Raw genomic sequence first — 18,341 nt, forward strand, 5'->3', positions numbered from 1 at the left:
TTACTGGGAGCTTGAATACAGACATGCATTTTCACAAGCAATGAAAACAGAAAATGAAATTCATTTCAGCAACTGGTTTCATTAAAAGATAATTTATATAGTTTATGGGAAACTTTCGATGTTTTTTTTTCTTTGCTTATTTCTTGCAAAACAAAAAACTCACATACCATTAAAAAAAAATAGGACAAGTTTTGTGTGTGTGTGTGTGTGTGTGTGTGTGAGTGTGTGTGAGAGAGAGAGAGAGAGAGAGAGAGAGAGAGAGAGAGAGTCAGACATACAGAGAGTAAGAGAGAGACAGTCAGACAGACAGGCAGAGGCAGACTGACAGACAGAGTAAGAGCGAGAGACAGAGAGAGAGAGACACAGACACACACACACACACACACACACACACACACACACACACACACAGACAGACACACACAGAGACACACACAGACAGACAGACAGACAGACAGACAGACAGACACAGAGACATACACAGAGACACAGACAGACAGAAACAGCGCCCTCCTGCGGATGAAACCGGAAGCATCCGGGTCCTCTTCCCCTTCACCAACTGTTTGCTCCGCGTTGCTCCTGACAACCGCCTCCAAACAAACAGATGAGCTCCCTCGCAGCCCTGCGGTGGAGACAGTCTGGGGCTCAGAGGTTCACCTGTCCTGTCTCTGGTCAAATGAGCTCACCTTTGTCCATGCTGAAGAAAACGAGGCGCCCTCTGAACGAGCACATGTAGGTTCCTGGGTGGGAGACAGGCTGTGTGCTAATGTTACTGTGCAGGAGTGAGAAACTAAACTGTGTTTGATCCTCAGGGACACACGAAAGGTGCCTTTCAGGAGGAACATGTTAAAAGGTAGGCTGACTGTCAAACCATATACCACTAAAAACAGCATCAGCAGTGGAGGGAGAACACTGAAGTACTAATACCACACAAGAATACTGCATTATAAGTGAGAGTGCCTTGAAAATATTACTTAATTAAGTAAAAGTATGTAGGAAAATGCATTAATTATACCACATATAAAATCTTATATCAAGCTGGAACTGTGAGATTTTTTTTTTTTTAATGAATAAAGACATAACTGACATACTAATTAATTAATCAGCTAACTATTTCAGCTGTAATTGTATATACTATTGGACAGTTTAAACAACGAGCAAAAGCATCATATTTTATATGCTCCTCATGTGTTTTACATGTAATGTAAATATGTAAAGTAGCTGTCAGATAGTTGTAGGACTGATTAACTACAGTATTTACCTCTTAAATGTAGAAGAGCCGAAGTATAAAGTGACATTAAGTAAAGTACTGCATTAGTACCTCAGATATGTTAATATGTAAATACTGTACTCACACCCCACCTCTGGTTAACTCAATACTCTGACAGACTGGCTTTTGCTATAAATAATAGTAAACCATGAATATGGTCTTATTTTTAATCCCTTCTCTCACATGTTTTAATGTTTTGGGTTTTTTCAGAATTTCAGGCAGCGTTGGCTGATGACGATGAATCCTCTGATCGACATCCGCCCCTGACCTCTCACACTCCCGCCAATCCTGCCTCCACTTCTCAGTCAAAAGCCCCGTTAAAGAAAGGTAATACATGAACACAAAGTTTATCTTCATTTATTTATAGTGAAACAGACTGAAGATCTAACCCAATATCTAATCTAATATTGTAAATATTGTTATTTTTAAGTTGCCATGCAAAAAAAAAAAATCATCTTTAAGAGTGAACAGGATGCTTTTACGCACATTAAGCTCCTCATATTCAGGTGCTCCACCGAGCGACTTTGAGCTAATGTCTGCCATGATGCAGCGGGTGGCCCTGCTGGAGAAAACAGTGAGGAGCCAAGCAGAGGAGATCGAGCGCAAGGTGAGAGCACGCACACACACACACACACACACACACACACACACACACACACACACACACACACACACACACACACACACACACACACACACACACACACACACACACACACACACACACACACACACACACACACACACACACACACACACACACTTGTCAAAACTTATCAAGCCCTTACTTTAAATCCTCTTTGTTTCCCCTGAAGGCTAAAAAGATTTCAGCTCTGGAGGAAAAACTGAGGCCTCTCCAAGAACCAGGTAACAAATGTGCGTCCGTTCGATGTACGTCTCTCGACAGGAGGCTTTGATCTTGGTTGTGTCTTTCCTGTGTGTGCATTTAGGGAGAGCCCCTGATCTGAGTGACAGAGCCGACGTTGAAAGAAGATGCCAGCAACTGCAGAATCAAGTGTGTGAAATGGAGGTGAGTTCATTTGATAAAACATCTCATTTGAGTTGTTTATATTGCGATGGCACCGCACTGATTTCTGCTGACCCCTCGCTTGCAGAGCTTTCTAAATGACTATGGTTTGATCTGGGTGGGAGACTCTGCTGAGACCGAGCAGCCGCACAACTCAGACGGAGGCCTCTGGCAGCCAGGTAGTTTCCTTCTGCTGTCGTCTTTCCAAGCCACAAGCTTTCCCAAATGACTCCTAACATGCTGTGTGTCCTCTCTGTTCAGACGACTCCCGGATCAGGAACTTCCACATGAACTTTGAACTCGTGCTGCAGAGGATCAGGGAGCTGAACGTCCTCGCAGGGGAGGGAGAGTGTTTTGTGCGGTCGACAGTCACAGGGGCACAGCTGGCAAAGAAGGATCCCGTTCAGCTGAGCCTCTACAGCAACGGGATTGTCATGTTTGATGGCCCTTTCCGCTCGTATCAGGAGCAAAGCACCCAGGTTAGCCTCCTGAAACTGCTGATACTTCAAACTGGATTCTTTGGTGGTTCAAATCCTCTTTCTTTGCATTTTTGCAGCAGTGCATGCGAGATCTGATGGACGGTTACTTTCCATCTGAGCTTCAAGAAAGATTTCCACATGGCGTGCCGTTTGAGGTTTGTGTCTGCCTCCGTCTGTGAGCAAATGCATAAAATGAGCGACAATGCTACTACTAATTTCTTGTGCTAGGTTCGTGACAGGCGAGATGAGGAATTCACTTTCAGGCGGCCGTGGAATCAGTTTCCTGGAGAAGGAAAAGCTGTTGGTGGGGAGAAAGAGGAATCAGGTCTGTCCTGGAAAAAAGTCACAAAAAAAAGTCACACCTGAAGTGAAAAACCTCACCGTCGCACTCATTTTCTTCTCTCCACAGTCAAGAAGTTGAGAATGGATCAGTTCCTGAGCAGGTTACCGAAGGTGGTGGTGAAGGCCGGTCGAGTGATTGACATCAGGGACTCAGTGAGGGATGTCCTGCAGGTGAGCAGCAAGCAGAGGTCATTTGTATCCATTTATCTCATCTGCTAATCCCTCTGTTTACCAGATCTCTAACTAGTCCTTTCACCAGGGTTCATCTGATGCAAAGAGCAGCAACTCTGTCATCCTCATCGACACACTGGCACTGCAAGCAATGAAAGAGAGGTACTCAAAATTTTGTCCTCCATCACAGATGAAGAATATTCCCATCTGGCCTTAAGGTACGGCCATGAAACATACTGCATCTTGGGTTTAAAGGTCCCATGTTCTGCTCATTTCATACCTGAGCGGACTTAAATGGTTTAATGTTCAAAAAACACATTCTTTTTCTGGCTGCTGTTGCTGTTTTCAGCTTCTGTCTTAACGCTCTGTTTTAGAAGAACAGAAACAATCCGCTGCTTCGCTCTCGCTGTCGATGTCTTCATGTTACTGGGAGCTGACAGTGAAAAAACGGTGGCGGACAGCGAGGTGGATTCAGGGGGTTTTTGGTGGGCGGGGACAGCCGGCCTGCCAAAGAGCTGGAGGAGTTGATCACATGATCAACAGATCCCCTTATGACATCAGAACGGGAGCCAAATCTAAACAGAGCTTTTTTTACACATTCAGTTAAAGATGGAGCAGGATAAAAAGTAGGATGATGGTCGCTTCTCAGTTTGGCTGTAGGGACACCAGGGACATATATTTAAGTTGAGAAGACATTAAAAAGTGCATTTTGATAAGTCGCTCAGTGTAAGATGCAAAACTGTGTATGTGACAAGGAAAGTTACATGGAAAAACAGGACTTATGGGGTTAAAGGAATTATTGGATCCAAGAAGACATTACATGATGTACAGGCTGATTAAAATACTAACTGTGGAGATTACTGTTTGCGCTGGTCTGAAAAATAGGGCAGGTCATCATGGACAGCCAGCACTCCTCAGCCTGTGATGGGACTGAAGTCTGAGCCATTCTAAAGTATTTCAGTGTGTTTGAAATGCCTTTCAGACTGCAGACATTCAGCCCCAACCGGCCTTCGTCCGCCTGTGATGTTACTACACTCAAGGTGAAGTCAGAAAACGGGAATCACACTTACGTATTGAAAATGTGCCTCTCTGAAACAATCGGCGACCTGCGGCAGTATCTGGACCAGCACAGGTGAGCCCACATCCTCCAGCAGTGACCACGGATCGTCTGTCTTTGTATCAGGTGACGCTGACTGCTTGTCTCTCTTGCATTAGAGGTGGAGGCGGTCTCCCTGGTTATGACATCATCAGTGCGTACCCACAGTGCTGCTACAGTGACGACTGCCAGACGCTCCAAGCGTGTGGACTCACAACGAACGCCACTGTGCTGCTAAGAAAGAGGCAACACCCTTGTTCATCGACCGAGGGCAGTAAAATAAACCTATAAAAAGGGTTATGGGTGACTTGTAAAGGATTCTTGTTTTTAAAGTGGAGTCTGAATGAATGATGCTGGTGGCCAAACTCCAGATTTTATTTTGATGTCATGGTCGACACCAGATTGGCTTAATAAACGGCTGATATTGATTAAGCATATCGAACCTGTGCATCACTAATCAGGAATCCTGTGCAGTCTTTCTGCACAGAAGTGATCAAAATAAAGTAGTTTAAAAAAAAAAAAAAAAAAAAAGGAAATCAAATGAAGCTCAAAACTAATTAAAACAAACCAAAATGTTGAAAATCTTTATTTCTAAAATATGCAAATACAAACAAGGACAAAAGTATGAAAATATAAACATCTTTTTTCCCTTTTGCAAAAACATTTGAGATGTTAAGGCATGCGGAGCCTGACTTTCCAAAGACAATTATTGTGCTAATTGAGTTTTTAAAGGTCCCATGAAATGAAAAAAAATGGCTTGTGTGTCCCTGGGTGTGTTGTTCTGTGTAATTTGTCAAAAAATGAGTCTTTGTTGCATATTTTTTATATTAAAATCCCTTTCTCTTCCTGCAAAGTGTCAAGTTTTTTTTTTAAATGGCTTATCCTGCGCTCAGGGCAAATATAAAATTCTATCTAGTACAATGTGATTGAGGGATTCATGGGGGTGAACCAGCCAACCCCTCCCATCATCATCACCACTACCACTTGGGATTTAAACATGTCCCTCTTCCACCTGAAGAAGGTCAAGGATCCTCAAGAACCAATTCTTAAGCTCTGCTAAATCCAGCACCAACATCCTATATGAAACACTTCAAACCACAGGAGATAGTTTCTATCTAAGAGCCACTTCATGGGACCTTTACACGCTGTGGATGCCAAGTTTGCTCAAGCACATTAGCACATTGTTACAGCAACACATTAGGAGGGCCCACTGAGTTGTCAATGCAAACAAAACAAATAAATAATACTGAAGATTAATACTGTTTAAACCACTCAGCTGGATGCGAGTCAGCCGTTATCAACCTGAAATGTACAGTATACTGTGAAGTTATTAATCTACACACAGACTGAGGAACTAACTTCATTCAACTAACAGGAACAAGAACAGTGTAGGGGGCCTCCACGCGCTCTGTGATGCGGCCCAAAGTTATCCGCTACATTCAGAGTCAGGGAATGTATTGACTATCCTACTGGTTGATACGCTGAGAGAGAGAGAGAGAGAGAGAAAAACAAAAAGGGTCATATTGGAAGAGTCAGCTGCAAACAGCCCTTTGTGGTTGGTCTAGAAATGAATTAGCATTGTGGTTGCAAACGTGACAGAAAGGCACATGTTGGTGTTCATTCAGAACGAGGCCTGCAGCAGGGAGAAGCGTTCACAGACATTCGCAGACTTGCACAACTGCTTCGACCAGAGTTTCTTTGGTAATAAAACTGTCGGAGGCCTGTTGGTGTGAGAAGCTGATTTGGTATTAAACCCTCCAGTTGTCCAAGTCTTGTACCTCACAGCAGAGTCTAATGTTACAGTGTTCACCATTTTAAATAATGGCATGTTAGCAACATTTCCTTCTGAATTCAGTTAAAAGCAAAGATTAAAAATATCTTCAGTTGATTGTCAACCACTTCTTGAATAATTCCCCTCGAGAGGGAAATTAATTAAATAAATTATATCTGTGGGACACAAATAGTTATCCACTAGATAGAACAAAAAAGTATAAGACTGTTTGGTAACTGACAGCATCATGTCATCATTATTAAAAAAGCACACGCAGACAATGCTTAAGGATCAAGTATTAGAGGTAAGTTATTCTCTGTTAGCCCTTGGACTGAAATAGATGAACTCACGGGGGATGGGAAGGATCTGAGCTACAGGCAGACTTGAGAATCGACGTACAGTCAGTCGACGAAGGGAGAAGCTAAACCATCTGGGCTTTCCTTTGTCCTCGTTTTTAAGAAAATAAAAATCCAGTCCTCTTTCTGACATTCAGTAACTGAAAGAAGAGCCCCTTTCGGAGGTGAAGTGGGGGCTCACGCTACCCATCACCTGGGCGTCAGGGCTACTGGGTGATGCAGTTTTCTCCCATGTCCTGTGCGTAACGGTCCAGTATCACATTGCGTAGTTCCTCAACGTCTCGACGGAGCTGCTGAGCCTCAACGAGCTTCTTCTGCAGCACCTCTGGGCTCATCCAGTCCTCGGCCTGCTCTGCCACTGGTGGGGGTGCTGGGAAAAAAAAAAAACATGTCTGATTCGCACATTTTCCCTGAAACAAGTGATCACATTAAAAGCAGTAACATTAACTCTACTATCAACAAGAGGTGGTGCTTACATGTGAGGCCGAGCAGCAGGGAGAGGTTGGGGTCTTGTCCCTGAGCTCTCTGGGTGAGGATGCTGCACAGGGAGCGCAGGTCACTGAGGCAGGAAGCGATCTCCGCATGCAGCCTCTGAGTGAGCCGAGCCCCAGCTGGCTGCAGGGCCGAGGAGGCCTGGCTGCTGCTCCTGTGCTCCGGATCGCTCATTTGCTCCTGCAGGGTCAGATTCTGCTCCATCAGTTCCTGGTTCTGGGCGGACAGCTGAAACGCAGAAGTCAGCGTCAGGATTATGCGGCCAAAGTGTCGAGAGATTTCTGACCAGGTTTACACTGGATCATTTTTGTGGCATTAATCTATCTCACCTCCTTCATGGCTGTGTGGAGCTCTAACGCATTCTGCTCTTTGGCCAACACTTCCTCCCTGAGAGCCTGAGAGCTGCTCTCTTCCTGAGATATCTGCTCCTCCAAAGACTGCAGACAGGAACAATTAATGACTCACATGTTAAGAAACTAGAAAACTGGACAGACAGATCACTTAGACTCATTGTGCGGAGATAGACACCTGGATCTGGGAGCCAAGCTGTTCCATCATTCGATGCTGCTTCTCGATGACCTGCGAAGAGACAAACTGGGCTTTAAAATGAGAGCAGATAGGACAGACATAAAAAAAAACAACCCCTCCTCAATTTTAATATCAAACTACATCTTTCTCCTCCCTCTGCTGTGGGACTGGGGGGATGTGACCTAAGCTTCATGGGAATAATGTGTTTGTGTGTGCGTCTTCATGCCTGGAAGCGTTTACTTTGCAGGTGAGGCACAAAACAGGAGAGCAAGCACAGTAAACATTACAGAGAGGACATTCGGAGCAGCTACGCTCTAAAACCAATGACAAGGCAGACAGATAAGAATCATTCAGACATAATAGGAAGTATTTGATGAACAGTTTGCTGCTACACACTTTGACCACAATGCACACAGACTTACTTCCACAGAAACGAACAGTTCTCATTTGTTCAAACTTAACTGAACACACATTTCCTCTAAGCTTAGCTTCAGTCCGATCAACTTTCTGAGGCCGAATCATGTGGGGTGAAGCACAATCAGTAAAACTACAATAATATTGCATAGAATCAACAGTGTATGGAATAAATCAATTCCCACTTGGTATTTTTTGGGTGCCACAAAGGTGTACTAATATTACTAATGGATTAATGCTTTGCTTTAACCCCAATTCATAAAATTTCCTCGTACCCCACTGTACTTCATGAGTAAAAAACTGTCCCATGAGTATTTCAAGTATGCAGAACTTTTCACTCAAAAGAAACAAACAGCAGACCTTTTTGAGTCTCTGCTGCTCCTCTCTCAGAGTGTTGTTCTCTCCTCTGAGCTTCTCCACATCCAGGGAAGGCAGTCTGGCTCCGTCCTCAAGGCCCTGCTGTACCCGCTGCTGCATACTGATTAAGACAAAAATAAAAACACCAAACAGACGTTACTCAGAGTTATTACTGTTTGAATTAGCATGCCCACTGAGAGGATGGTACTTTGTCGTCGGGCTGTTGGTGTGCGTACTCAGTGATGGTGGTCAGCAGGTCTCTCTCCCTGCGTTTCTGATCCTCCAGATGTGCATCTTTTTCCCGCAGCTGTGAGCACGTCGTCTCGAGACAGGCCTCCAATTCTCGGACTTTCTCTTGAAGCTGAGCCACCTGCTGTTCAGCCTCCAGAAGCTGATACAAAAAACAAAGACATACACCGGGTTTAATGATTTATACACATAAACCAGAAGAGTCCTGGTAAGAATGCATGAAACTGTCCTAACCTGCTTGTTCTGGCTCTGGTAGTCCTCCAAGGTGGGCAGGTCAGCTAGATAGCGCTCCAGAGTCTCAATACGCTGCTGGTTCTCCCTCTTCAGCTCCGACTCCTTCTGACACTTCTTCTTCAGGTTGTTGATGTGCTTGTCTCGACTGCGGATCTGCACAGATTAGGCGTATGTGGTGATATAGAGGGATAATACGCTCATAGGGTAGCAAGAAATAGGTGCTACAGCAATTGACAACTCAAAGCAAGCAAGAAGACACAGGGCGAGAACAAACTGTTCCTACAACACCATCACATGTCAGCCTCAGAGAGGTGGCCCTTTCATCTTTCTGTAAATGAGTCAACTTGTTGAGCCTACGGTTGTGCGCAACATGTGGGATCTATTTATGCACAGAGTTTGATTTTATCAAAAGCATCTCAGCTTCTGTGGGGAGAGAAAAGTTTCCTGTGTAGTGCTTTTTTTCCATAATATCAGCCGTCTGGAACTACTGCAGCTGGAAATGTGACAGGATCTTAACAACTTAATCTTCTCAGAGCCTTTATTTTTTTCATGTTACTTTTGTGATTCGCTTGCTTGCAACACTGTATGTTAGGAAGGAAGGAAGCACAAACCCTCTCTTCCTGTTTCTTCATCTCCTCTGCGTGTCTCTCACAGGTCTCCTTCAGGCTCTCAGTTAGTCGGCGTGTTTCGGCCTCGACTGCCCCCAGTCTGCGCTCTGCCTCTGCCTTTTCCAGGGCAACACAGTCGGTGCGCTCAGTAAACTGAGCCCTCAGAAACACGTTCTCCCTCTGAGCCTCCTGTGAAGCCACCATGTGATGCCAAAGTTTCAGTGAAGGTTCTTGAGGGCAAATAGTTAGTGAGGGTGATGACAGTGTGACACAGTGCTGCTTGTGTGAGCTTTCACTATACCTGTAGCCGCAGCATGCACATATCCCCATAAGAAGCTCCTCGGCCCAGGAGGGCTCCATGCACTTGCAGCTCGCTTTCCCTCAGACGCTGCTCTAACTGGGCCATATGCTGCTTTTGTCTGTAACCATCATCAACACAAGAACAACAATAAACACTCTGATAAAAGCACTGTGTAGCCCCTGGGGTTAAGGGACAAACATGAATACTTTTGTCTCGCACTATATTAATTCCCAGTGAACTCTTGAATATCTTTTGTGATTCGCCTACACTCCCCTTCATGGAGAGTCCCTGCATGAGCAGTAAAATTATTTGAAAGGCTTGCCTCTCAATGATAAGCTCCTTCTCCTTCAGCAGACTCTCACTGGCTTTGACCAGAGCATCCCACTTGCCAGATTCTGAGTGGACGGGCGCTGAGTACATAGACGGGTACTGACCCACTCCAGCACTCATCAACTGTAGGAAGAGGACAAAAACCATGTGACAGTTGGAGCTGCGTCGTGTGGCGAACATATACAAAGGTGATGACATGCAAAGATTTACAAACGCACAATATTAATGCTGAAAATAAATACTGCTTTGTCAGTATGGATGGTTTATGGTGCACGTGATACAGGTGATGACAGGAACACAAAAATAGTAACGCAAAACAAAAGGCAAACAGCTCGGGAATTATCACTTGGCTCACTTAGCGCCTGATCAAACAATTCTGACACCCCAGCAGTCACCTGACAACAGATACTCTGTCAATAACGACATGGTCAAATGTCACAAAAGAGAAATAAAACTCATTCAGTATGAAGCACTGCCAATCTCTCTTTACAGTAGCATGTAATTCCACCTCAGCGACTATTTTAAGTCCTTCCTCCGACACACTGAAAGCACGGCCAGATGTCGATGTATTCTGGTGCCTGAGGAATACATTCGGCACCGTGAATGAATGAACGAATGCTGTCGCTGAATCACAACTCTAACAGTCAATCATTTAGTTCACACAACAATGTTGGAATGGTCGCCATTACTAAAACTTGACAGAAGTTCTATGATTTCTTCAGATGATAAAAACCCCTGTGGGTCCAAGTGGATTTTGCACTTGAAAATTTTGCCCAGTTGGGTTTTTTTCAAATTGTGTTAAAGTGATAAAGTGTCAGCATCTGGTGAAGAGCAGTTGTACAACAGCTTTTTACAATTTCGCCAGTTTTGCAAAACAACTGCGAAAGGGAAGCTGTGATGAGCTGTTCAGCACTGATCACACATAGGATTTTCTGAATTAAACCTGTAATAAAATGTAACTTCTTTAATAAATCTGACAACAAACACCAGAAATTTCTCTGAAGTTCTTGTGATTTTGATTGTACTGACTAGACAAATCCCACCATAAAATAGGACACAGCGTCTGTATGGCTTCAGGCTTTATTTAATGGAACGTTATTTGCCAATGTTGACCTATATGTGTCAGAAGCAAAATTTCTGGACAGATTTCAATGTCCACAAAGAACAGGCTGCCCCACATGTCTACTCTAACTGCCTTTAGCTTGTCAAGGTGTTTTCCTCAGAGAATCCAACTCTCCCTCTTCACAGCAGCCCGTTGTGATGTAGTGCAATTTTCCACTGCTTACCTGCATTTGTTCCACTTGCAGGCGTAAACTCTCCAGTTGCTGCTTATGTTGCTGTTGTTGCTGCCAGCTGGCCATTTCACTACATCTGTCCTGCCGCAAAGGCTCATAACCCTTGGAGCCTGAATGCTCCCTCAGCAGAGCCTGTGTCTGCAGGCTGAGAGGGCTTGCATAAACTCCAGGGGATCCGGCTGCACCAGGCTGACTGGCCCTCTGATTAGAGGTTTCTGCTGTGCCGGGAACCCCAGGCCTCGCTTCAGGCAGAATCTTATAGCTGTGCTCCATGCCTCCTCTGTAGGCCTCAGCCATGCAGTCTGAGGCGTCTCTAATCCCAGTCGTCTGTAATCGGAGTCTGACATCAGGGCATAGCCCCCCCAGCAGCGCTGACTGATTTAGCGTAGGCTCCACAGCAGGAGTGTCAAACCTCTGGCCCTCATCCACCCGTGTGTGATCTGAGGGGAAAAGCGAGTGGTCCAGCCCATTCACAAGGCTGCGGTAGCGGCTCAGGCAGTCTGGCTTTGGCCCCACAGGATCACCTCCCACACCAGCCTGACCATCCAAGTTGGGTGAAGATGCAGATTTGGAGAGAGAGGAAGACTTCGAGGTGGAGCCACTCGGGGTTCTGGAGCCAGAGGAAGACCTGTGGCCCTCAGAGGACAGGGAGTCCTCCTGGACACATGCCTGGGGCTTAGAGGCCGGGGCTCCGGCCGTGGATGGCATGACATGTGCAGTGGGTATGGGGATCTGACTGCGGATGGGCTGGAAAGGGGGGCTGCTGCTGGAGCTGCAGAAATCTTTTAAGAGTAAAAGAAGAAAGAGTTGTTAGAAATTACATTAAATGTTATTCTCTCACTATTCAACATGCAGATAGACCTTGTTAAATCAGTGCAGATTATCTAGAGCACTACTGCAGGCCATTTTCTCTATTTTCAGTCGGTGATGTAAAGTAGATGCAGCAGGGTTTATGGGTGGCCTACTTTGATGATGAGGTGTCACCACTAAAAGAATTAACTGGCTCTGACTGACTCAACCAAGGGAACAGGCTTATAATAGACTTAAACCAATGCGCAGAATAAAAGCTCTGTATTATGTGATTAACATAAACAATATGTTGCTGTAAATCATTGATAAAAGATTATGCTAGCTGCCACGACATTGAGTGGACATGCGAGACAATTATAATCCACTGTAAAATTCTATTATGATAGAATAGACAAAATAGCTGACTAAAGGGTCTTCCTTGTTATTTAGCAGAAACTATTGTAATTATTCCCATAACAACATGCAAAAATAAGCACCCACAGACACAGCGCTAGTCTGAATACACACTCAATCCCCTCCATTAAAAACACACAAAAATGTTAACTGTCTTCATTTGGAAACCTCAGAGATCACATTATGTTTCAGGAACACATCCAAAATCACTACAATCAACCTACAGAAATGTCCACAAGCACCACCACAACCGAGAGTTACACAACTCCAACTGCAACAGCATTACAAACCTGGGAGACCTGCTGAAGTCTGGAAATCTGGCATTCACTCGAACGCATCAAACATGTTATTAGCTGTGGCATTTTTTTCTAAGGCTGAACTGAGGTGAGCCCAGTTGCAGAACGCTTTAAATCAAAACCAGAGTCCGTCCTCTGCATTTCTGAAGAATACGAAATTGACCTGAAGCTAAGACTGACAGCGTCGCAGCAGGCAGGCCGCGTGCCCAAAGCCGTATTGTCCTCGAACCGTCAAACCGGCCTGTATCAAGCTCTGAGCAAACACACACAAACAGGCACACACAGGAAAGGTTAGGGGTATTTATAGCCCACCTCTCAAGTTACAGAGTGATCTGTGGGTGCCGCTTATTTAAGCACCTTGCCTCCTCCCACCTCAACACACACACACACACACACACACACACACACACACACACACACACACACACACACACACACACACACACACACACACACACACACACACACACACACACACACACACACACACACAGTCAAAGACTGATTGAACTTTGTTATATTAGAAACTCTTCAATCACAAGGAAAATAATAATAAGTAAAAAAGCAAGAAAATTATGAAAGCAGCACCAAGCTTTCAGAAAGGTGGAACTTCAAACATAAAGGAAGCCTCCAGGCTCCAATAGTTCATGACTGGCTGGAACAAGTCTAAACTCCTCTGTAGGAAGAACATTTGCTAGATGTTTGCTCAAAAGACATTCCTGCCTTCTGAAATTTTGCAACATATGTGCCAATTACCTACAGCTATAAAACAAAATGTTTTGAGAAACACCCACCTACTGAAATTAAGAACCTACTGTCCGTTCTGGTTTCCTGAAGCTGTTTAATTTACGAGCAGAGTATTCTTTACAGTATTATCCACAACGGGTCATTACACTGGCTAAATTTGGGACTAATTGTCATGTTGCTAGGCATGGCTGTCAGTTTAAGTGCCAGGGCAAAGCTGTGCAAGCACCAGCAGCATGCTCGACAGTTGTAACTAAACAAGTGACGCCTGTAAAAAGTAGTTGGATTCATAAAGAAGCCCACGTAAAGACGACAGCTATGAAGGACATGTATCCAAAGATGATACCACACACCACGTAAGCATGTGCAGGGTTGGAAAAAAATCATGCAAACCCAACAAATGGTAAATATCAAGACTCTAATAAGGAGCTGGAGCACCATTTGCTTGAATGCAGCTCAACCCTCCGAGGAATGTGGTCTTCCAAGCCCTGCGCTACGTGAGTGTGTTTAGGGCTTGTAACATAACACACTGAACACCTCAAGATTAACATTATTAAGTTATTTGGAAGACAAAGAAGATATGCATCAGCTAAAATCACTAACCGTTCTCTACGCCCTCGCTTTGAGGTTTAATGATGTTTATCTAGGGACCAGAAGGTGTGCAGGGATCACCATAGTGATCAGGAAAGCACTAAAACAGAGTGTGTATGAAATGGACTCATAAAAATGTGTAAACTGGATATATCTTTGCAATTACACAACTGTTCAGGGTGATTATGAGTACAACTGCCACCCTGATACCATTAAAGATCCACAACAATGTTTAGAAATGCGCAAAAGTCATCACGTGTTAAAGGCATCCTTAGGAGCACCTCAGGGAAGCCAACTAACGTGCATGACACTTGGTGTAAAGAGCAAAAACATTGAACTCAGGACTGCCAAGAACACCAGCTTCATTAAACTCAAATCTTACTGTGTTGATACAATTCTGATAATTTTCCAGTTGATTATTTTGGAGTGTTTCCTATTGTACATGAGACTATCCACCACGGTTGGCCAGCCATTACATGGAATCTTTCTTCTGTTATTGTTTCCACTCGGTGTACACACATATAAATATAGTACACACACACACGCCCAGCCTCCAGTGAGATTCCACATTTTCTCCAGTGGGATATTCCCATTTAAAATAATGATAAAAAAATAAATAAAACGTGACATTTTCCTCCACAGTCAAGGTCCAGTTTCCATTTAGCTGCCCAGTCCTCCCTATTAACTTTAACACCAGAGTAGTCCAATAAAGCCTTGGGGCATTTTTGGCTGGGACTTCTGCACCCACAGTGGATCATGAACATTTTTCTCACTCTATAAATAGACTAAGAAACAACAACAACACTATCATGAAGACAAACTGTTTTCAGCCTCAGTCCGGGAGGACATGCAGGAGTTCTCAGCACATTACACAGTTTATGACCGCTGCTAAAAACTCAAAAGCATAGACTTTTAATGATAACCGTGCATGTTGTAGAACACAGATATTCTGTAAAGTGTGTGTACGTAATTCTGGCTCTACAGAGTGCAAACTGAAGCTCCATTAATGACAGACAGGCTTTAAACAATGTTACACAATACACGCAGCAGGCGGGGGAAGAACAAGCAGAACTCATCACCTTCTGTGCTGTCAGATGCTGAGGTGCCAAGACCAGTGTCCCCACTGTCCGATGTTCCAGGCCGGTGGCCAAAGCGGCTTTGGAACTTCTCTGACACAGCTGGTGTCTGCCACTCCATGTCAGCAAACCGAGCTAATGTATATGAGTGAAACAAGACAACAGCAACAGAGGAGTGTGTCAACACACGCTGAACTAACACAGTTTGGGCATTTTGGTTGTGGGGTGTGAACTTACCTGCTGGTTTGGATTCAATATATCTCTGTGAGGTTGTCATTCCATGCAAGACGATATCACCTGATTGAGATGGGGGGGGGAAGAATTATGGTTGTTTAATTCTAAATCACATCAACAACTTGGCAAAAAGGATCACTGGCATGTCTGGAACATCTTAATGTAGGTTTGTGAAGTTCACTTCAGCAAATTAGTAAGTACCTGATAGTTCACCTGTAGTTCAGATATAGTGAGAGAGGCTGGTAACTATGTTTTAAAACCACAAACTGAGATGTCCACTGGATAAAAGCTCCCTTCTTGCTCACTGTATATTAGAAACTGAGCGTCCATTGGATGGTAGTCAGCAGCTGTTAGTCATTGACTGATCACCTATCAAACTCATCTGTACCCTCAACGTGCCAGAAACAACCTGAACAGACTTTTCTGAGTAGCAACAAAAATAACAACATGAGCACATGTCTTAGCGTTACATAATCTGTTACACAAACATTTATATCCCTATGAGGCTACAGGAAGTTGTACATTAGTCGTGACAACCGACTACGAGGATTAATGTTACTGGTGGGCACAAGCAGTCTAAGAGGCAGCCTGGTCCTTGCAAACTAATCCTCTTCACCGGCCAATTCATAAAGGAAATTGCTCACCAGTACTTAACCAGCCTGAGGAAACCTATCAGCTAAACGTGACTAATCGCTAAATTGGATTTGTTAAAAATGTCTGATACTAATCAGATAAATGCGACAGTCATAGCCACACACATGTCGGCTGTTTTAAAACGATAACGTCTTTATAATTTCCCTGCAGTAACACTAAATTGTGTAGTTCAACGATGCACCGCACCGTTAACCATTTTAGCTAATCCACCACAAACCCGTTTCCGTTTAACAAGCTAGCTAACAGCTAACACAACGCTGCCGTTTGTTCGGCTACTTGAGTCAACATATCTCCGTTAGCCTTCCCGCTCACATTACTGTGGCTAAAACAGCTGTTGGCGCTGACATAGAAAGCTCACTTTACCTTTTGTTTCACGTAAACACAGAAACGCGGAAACAAATCTCGGTTAGAGGCTGGAAACCGGAGCTGAATCTGTACCATCCGCTGCTGCCGTTGTTCCGCTAGCTAACTGAACGGACCTCCTCTGCTGCCAGGCAGCCACTCAAAGACATACTGGACGCTTGTTTTATGACACGGCCTCGCCCGTTTAACGGTGACGCTTCATGTTGTCTCCCAAACCATCTGAGGGTTTCCTGTCTGTGCGGTATATGTATCCGCAGTGGCTACATTTACAGACTACAGCTTAAAAAGTATCTTAGTGGTGTTATTAAGGCTTTTATTGACATGTTGCAGCTGATTCGACACAAAGATGGCTGGGCTCATCCTACCATATGACCATAAAACCTCTACGGTGACACAAAACCAACGCACCTAACCAAGATGCGTTGAGATGGCTAGAGCAGCCTGGAAAATAAGACTCAAATGGGAGTTCAAACTTATTAAACCGGTTCAAAACTTATTCAATAAGACTTCAAAATACCACTGAGATAAATGTTATACATTATTATATTATTACACAAACCAGCAATAGAAAACGCAGTCTATTTTAATTGTGCTACATGGTAAAATATGCCACTGATCCTATTGGCTTAATTCAAACACTTCTGCTTTTCACTATGAATGAAGTTGCATGTTCAGAACAACAGCTGCAACTCTGGATGACAAAGAAGTGAAAATAACACAAATGCAGACATCAGTTTGTTGTAGGAAGTTGAGACACCTCATCTCTACCCTGCACAGAGGCTTTTTTTTTTTTTTGCGGTGATTGTAATACACCTACTTGCAACATCTGTTTTATTCCACCTTTGCTTGGTACAATGATAATTAATTATACATAATTAACTAATAATAACTTCATATGTTTGCAAAAAAAGTGCTGTCAGATATATCATTCAAGCACATGGCCCATAAAAAAAACAACCTTGTAAGGCCTCATTTTTTCTACCACCAGGAGTTTCAGTATTACTGAATCTACCATAACTGAGTACTAATACATCCTGCATCTCAAATGCAGGACAAATAAAGTGTAAAATAGCACTGCAGGTAGTCAAAGATTGTTTGACTGATGCTGAAAGGCTGAAGAAATACAAGTCATGTTAGAGATTTCTCCATTTTGTTCTATATTCACTTGTGACCTGTCATGCTTACAATAGTCAAAATTGCAATATATTATACATCCACCAAAGCTTTTGCTTGTAAGGCTGCACTTTTTTCTGAAATAATACATAAGTCAGAAATAATATAGAGAAAAATGTATTCACATTGCACAAATGATATAATAATAATAGAAAAAATAACAGTTTATATTTACTTTTGTATTTACAGTTTTTCAAAAGTAAAAGACAAAAACACTCCCAAACACCATTACCAAAGCAATGCAAAGAGAGCATTTGTTCAGTTTCTCTACTTCTGGTAGACCATTTTCCAATTCATGAATTCATTTCCAAACCATTTCCAAATTCTCCATCAGTGCTACAAGTGTCCTCAGATAAAGCCTGGTCTTTTGTTTTAATCTGACTCAGCCTGTTCAGTTAATCTTTACATCCTAAATCTGCCACTGAAGTACGTCCAGATCAGACATTTAATCTACTTTCCTTGTTTGTCTGGCTGCTCGCTGAACATAAAGTTGACAGTCTCACTTTGTTTCTTCATTCACAATGACACCTCATACTGCTTGAGCAGGATTTGACATTACGTTTTGTCCTCATTTGCAGAACATGTTTTACCTGTCATTCAATTTTTTTTGGTTGCCTCTTCTGAAGTCTTTGTGGCACACTTTAGACTTCGTAAGACTGAGTCAGTGGTAGTATAATATGAAATATG

General features: G+C 43.5%; 2 protein-coding genes across 2 annotated transcripts; one reads left to right on the forward strand and one right to left on the reverse strand.

Moving 5' to 3' along the window:
- The first annotated feature begins 676 nt into the window (after positions 1–676).
- Positions 677–4,965, forward strand: ubxn11 (UBX domain protein 11). The gene is given in 14 exon segments (XM_070835465.1): positions 677–744; positions 813–853; positions 1,481–1,597; positions 1,777–1,877; positions 2,086–2,137; positions 2,221–2,300; positions 2,386–2,476; positions 2,559–2,776; positions 2,854–2,931; positions 3,005–3,101; positions 3,186–3,289; positions 3,378–3,451; positions 4,272–4,421; positions 4,505–4,965. Coding segments are annotated over 14 exon segments (1,443 nt in total). The 3' UTR covers positions 4,677–4,965.
- cep85 (centrosomal protein 85) lies at positions 4,956–16,571 on the reverse strand. Its single transcript, XM_070835464.1, has 14 exons — positions 16,482–16,571; positions 15,468–15,527; positions 15,234–15,365; positions 11,312–12,102; positions 10,018–10,148; positions 9,696–9,813; positions 9,398–9,583; positions 8,787–8,939; positions 8,540–8,694; positions 8,307–8,424; positions 7,533–7,583; positions 7,334–7,441; positions 6,989–7,232; positions 4,956–6,882 (listed from the first exon to the last, which is right to left on the reverse strand). Exons 2-14 carry the CDS (start codon positions 15,505–15,507, stop codon positions 6,719–6,721), a joined length of 2,391 nt encoding a protein of 796 aa, XP_070691565.1. The 5' UTR covers positions 15,508–15,527; positions 16,482–16,571; the 3' UTR covers positions 4,956–6,718.
- Positions 16,572–18,341: the final 1,770 nt, after the last annotated feature.

Source organism: Pempheris klunzingeri, chromosome 8, assembly GCF_042242105.1.
Source record: "Pempheris klunzingeri isolate RE-2024b chromosome 8, fPemKlu1.hap1, whole genome shotgun sequence".
NCBI lineage: Eukaryota > Metazoa > Chordata > Actinopteri > Acropomatiformes > Pempheridae > Pempheris > Pempheris klunzingeri.